Source organism: Agelaius tricolor, unplaced genomic scaffold (assembly GCF_023055355.1).
Source record: "Agelaius tricolor isolate 1412-34295 unplaced genomic scaffold, bAgeTri1.0.p SCAF_62, whole genome shotgun sequence".
Classification (NCBI taxonomy): Eukaryota; Metazoa; Chordata; class Aves; order Passeriformes; family Icteridae; genus Agelaius; species Agelaius tricolor.
The window spans coordinates 298,968-303,841 of record NW_027269322.1 but is presented as its reverse complement, the minus strand read 5'-3'; the positions used below and the strand labels follow the sequence as shown (position 1 = coordinate 303,841).

The window sequence follows — 4,874 nt, the reverse complement described above, 5'->3', positions numbered from 1 at the left end:
CCATTAAAATCTGGCTCAGCTAGTATTTTAATAACACTTAGAGACATTCCCGTCCTTTGCATATTTCATCTGCAAAGTGCTTCACAAACATGAATTTCCTAATTACAGGCGGATGATTTACTAAAACTGGAAATTCCTCACTAGTTCTGGCTTTCCCTTTGAAGCTCCAGGATTCGCTCTTGTCCCTCGGCACTTTGGAAGGTCCCCGACGCCGCTCGCTCGCTCGCTCGCTCGTTCGCGGCACAGGCAGGGCACGGAGAAGGAGGGAGGACACGGAGGCGACGGCGACCTGCCCCGAAGTGTCCGCGCCGGCGGATCTCTGCGCGGGCCGCGGGCCGTGAGCCGCGGGGCGCCCACGCGGGGACAGCGAATCCCGGGGGGACCGCGGCGGCTCCCGGGGCACCGGGCCGGGCCCCCCCGCCCCCGGCGGCCCCGCCGCACCGGGCAGGAAGGGGTGGAGCGGCCGGCGGAGCGCACGGGCGGGGTGCCGCGGGCGGGGAGGGGACGGCAAGGCATCCCGGCCGCTGCGAGCCGGGCGGACGGGCAGCGCCGCGCCTCCGCCGAGCGCGCCCCATGGAGCGGCTGCCCGGCCAGCGCTGAGCCCGCGGCCCCGGCCGCCCGCCCGCAGCCTCCCCCGATGGAGCCCGAGGAGCGGAAGATCTCGGTGTGGATCTGCCAGGAGGAGAAGCTGATCTCCGGGCTCTCCCGGCGGACCACCTGCTCGGACGTGGTGCGGGTGCTGCTGGAGGACAGCCACCACCGGCGGCAGCGCCCGGCGCCGCCCGAGCCCGCCGGCGGGATGCTGTCGGGGCCGCCGCACTCCTACTGCATCGTGGAGAAGTGGCGCGGCTTCGAGAGGATCCTGCCCAACAAGACGAAGATCCTGCGGCTCTGGGTGGCGTGGGGGGACGAGCAGGAGAACGTGCGCTTCGTGCTGGTGCGCAGCGAGGCTTCGCTGCCCAACGCCGGGCCGCGCAGCGCCGAGGCGCGGGTGGTGCTGAGCAAGGAGCGCCCCGGCCGCGGCCTGGGGGCGGCCCGCGCCAGCCTGGCGCTCACGCAGGAGCGGCAGCGGCGGGTGGTGCGGAAAGCCTTCCGCAAACTGGCCAAGATCAACAAGAAGCGGCAGCAGCCGCTGGCCCGGGAGGCCTCGTCGGCGGAGAGGATGGAGACGCTGGTGCACCTGGTGCTCTCGCAGGACCACACCATCCGACAGCAGATCCAGCGGCTCCGCGAGCTGGACCGCGAGATCGACAGGTACGAGGCCAAGATCCACCTGGACCGCATGAAGCGGCACGGCGTCAACTACGTGCAGGACACCTACCTGGTGGGCACGGGCGAGCCCGAGGCGGGCCGGGAGCCGGGCCAGCCCGCCGCCGGCCGCCCCGAGGAGGACTACGCCAGGAAGTGTGAGGAGGTGCTGCAGCTGCAGGAGCAGCGGGCGCAGCAGGAGGAGCTGCTGGAGCACCTGGCCGCCGAGATCCAGGAGGAGCTCAACGAGCGCTGGATGAAGCGGCGGCGGGAGGAGCTGGAGCTGGCAGCGGGGCCCGGGCTGGCCGACACGGACTGCGACACCACGGAGCTGAGCGGCGGCGAGGGCGAGCTGCACCTGGAGCACGAGCGGGTCAAGACCCAGCTGAGCACCAGCCTCTACATCGGCCTCAAGCTGAGCACGGACCTGGAGGCCGTCAAGAGCGACCTGGACTGCACGCAGCGGGCGTGGGAGGACAAGGAGCGGGAGCTGCAGCGGCTGCTGGAGACGCTGGGCACGCTGGACGTGGCGGAGGCGGCGGCGGAGCCGCGCGGGGCGGCGGGCGGGGGGCGGCCGGCGGCGGCGGGGGGCGGCTGGGTGGAGCAGGCGCGGGCGCTGCGCAAGGACCGCGCCGACAACGACGAGGACTCGGACACGGGGCTGAGCTCCATGCACAGCCAGGACTCGGACTCGCTGCCCGTGTGCGAGTCCCTCGTGTAGCGCCCGGCCGGCCGCCCCGCCGCAGCCACCCCGGGCGGGGTGCCGGGGCAGAGGGCGGCGGAGGACTGCGGGCAAGTGTGGGGCAGGTGGGGAACCTCCCGGCGCGGGAGGCAGTCACACAGAGGAAACCTTTTAATCTGAGCTCTGCAGTTTGAACTTGTTCTGACTAGTCGTCCGCGGGCAGCATTTAGGCTGGCTCGCCGGTACTTTTATCTAAGGAAGAGAAAACCCACAGCGGGTTTGTGTTTCATTCACGTCTGGGATTGCTCGTTCCTTAAACCCTGCCGCTTGCTTCCCTCCGAAGCTTATCTTGCCGGGCCTTTTAATCCTCCGGCTGCCCGCGATCTGCCCGCTGTAGCCCAGCGCTGCTCCGGGTGAGCCCTTCCCGAGCAAAGGGCCGGGACGCGCTCCCGAGCGGGGATCAGCATCTCCCGGACAGGTTCTCGGCATTGCAGACTCACATGGAGCCTTGTGGTGGGTTATACTGGGCTCTATGGCCGTCACAAATGCACTCGGCTCCTTTACAGGCAAAAAGTCGCTACACCAAAGCTGCTGATCATTTAAACACGACGGAGGGAAAGAGGCGTTGGTCCTACTGACACTGGGATCTCCCAGGGCGCCAGCTTTTGGACGGTACTGCAGTTCCTTTTGGCAACGAAAAGGGGTGATAAATCACTTCCTTTTTTTCTTTTTCTGAACAACAGACTAAATCAAGATGTAGGTTAACATGTATTAACTCTGCTCTGCGTAGTGCTTTTCCTTATGCATAGATAAGAGTGCTTTGTTTAAAGGCATACTAAGAAATCTGTATCTGTAGTCGTTTGACAGTCATGGAAGGCAATTAGCAGTGCCTGTATGTACACAGCCTTCAACTACATTTTTTCACTAGGCTAGCTGATCTTTGGCTGAGCTTGGTTGTAGATAAACAAAGTACAGAATCAGGTTGAGCTACCGTTTTTAATAACATAGTTCATATCAGGCCAAGAGATGCAACGATAAAAGCATGACTCAAGCCCTACCTGCACTACAGCTTAATCTTTTCAGTTAGTCCAATAAAACAAAAAAGCAGCCATCAGCTGTAACATGCATTTCACTTAACTGCCAAATCTTCCTCTGCAGCTTAACTCTTGCCCAAAATATATGGTCTGCTCTTGCAATAAGAGACATCCAGGATTCTTGTATTCCAGAATAATTGCAGAATTACTTTAAGTGGTGAGAGACCAGAGAATGTTGAGTCAGGTCCCACTGATGGTGTGAACTTTTTAAAACTTCTGAGATTATTATTTATGTAAGATTATTTATAAAAGTTTTCATTTAACAATAAGAAATGGTATAAAAAAAGGGGTACACCAATAGACCAGTTCTTTATTTTCATTAAAAACCTTGCAGCCTTCTCACCCAAAGACTGCATTCCATGCTTGCAGTGTTCTTGTTGGTAAGAATTCTGATGGACATCAGAAAATTAGGTTCAGGAGCTGCTCAGTTTGAAAGCAAGCAGAGAAATACTGTCTGTGGATTTGCAGAGGCTGTACAATTTTCTATATGCTATGACTCTTGATAAATGTTATTCCACCGAATGGGTCTCAGTTGTAACAAACTGTGGTTTATTTTAAACACTGACTATATAATTGTTTTTCATATTTAGTCAACCTTGGAAAATATTTAAGAACCTATTTTTAGAGCTAATAAAACTCTTAATAAGGCTAAAAAAGTGTTCCCAATTGAGTGTGATTTAAAAATCGTGCCAGGACTGAGATTCTGTGGTGTTACCCTGTGTGCAAAGCAAGTAGAAAGATACACCAAGAGATGATGGCATCGTCCCTTCACTTTCTGATGGCACAAGGGGCTCCCTCAGGTACAAGCAGCAGTGCACTGTCCTCAGCTCTGGCCATGCAGGGGCAGTGCAGTGGCATTTGGAAGCATCAGCACATGTCCAGAGTGAGGAATTTGGATTTTTGTGGAAGCAGAGCTGAAGAACAGCTGGGGGTGGGGGAGCCCCATTGCTGTAAGGGCTGGGTGGTGCAAGGACCTGCTCACAGCTTCCCCAGGCACTGATGTGAGCAATAAACCTCAGCTGGCTTTGTGCAAGCTCTCCATTACCACACTGAGCCAATAAAAAGTGAGCAGCTGTAGAAATGAGCTGCAAGAGGCTGCACATCACTGAGCTGCTGATAGAGCAGGCATCAGGCAGCTCCTCTGTGCAGCACGAGGGGAAGGCAGGCAGGGAATTGTCAAAGTTGTAAAGCAGAGTCTGCCTACTCATCCTCAGCTGGGAAAATCCATCAAATCAGGACAAACCCACTTCTGCTTTAGGCTGCTGAGGGCCAGGCTTGTGGGCACGGCGTGGTGCTTGCTCTCAAGGGCTTCTCCTTAGCCCAGCTAAGATGATGGCCCTGCAGAGCTGCTGGCCCTGCACCCCTGTGAGGACAGGGCTGAGAACGCTGCAGGTGGCACTGCAGTCTCAGGGGTTGGGTGGGAGCTACAGTGAATTCTTAGGGGCACCTATTGGAGTGTGTTCTTGCAGGTGAAATCTGGTAAATTTATTTGATGTTCAAACAGTTACAAGTGCAAGATGCTCACAGATTGAACTCCAACATCCTCACAAATCCCCATCTCTCTCAAACCATTATTAAAACATTAGTATAGAAGAGGAAATCACTGTTTGCCTTGGACCAGGCACTTCTCCCTTCCCTTCTTCTGGGCTTGTATATCCTCACTCAGATAATAGAGACAAGCCACAGGACGCTTGTCAGGGAATTTGGCTCTGGGGTTTTGCTGGGCACATAGCCAAGGGTTAGGAGAGCTGATTCAGAACCACAGGTAGAAGGGCAGAATTTTTATCTCCTTTGCAGTTCAGGCAGAATGGGAGAGGGAGATAGCAGCAGAAAAAAAAACCCTGACCAAC

General features: G+C 57.1%; 1 protein-coding gene across 1 annotated transcript; it reads left to right on the top strand.

The window, feature by feature from the left end:
- Window positions 1-251: 251 nt before the first annotated feature.
- On the top strand, window positions 252-3,680 carry RASSF10 (Ras association domain family member 10). The gene has a single exon (XM_071456599.1). The coding sequence runs from the start codon at window positions 638-640 to the stop codon at window positions 1,967-1,969; it is 1,332 nt and encodes a 443-aa protein (XP_071312700.1). The 5' UTR covers window positions 252-637; the 3' UTR covers window positions 1,970-3,680.
- The last annotated feature ends 1,194 nt before the right edge of the window (window positions 3,681-4,874 follow it).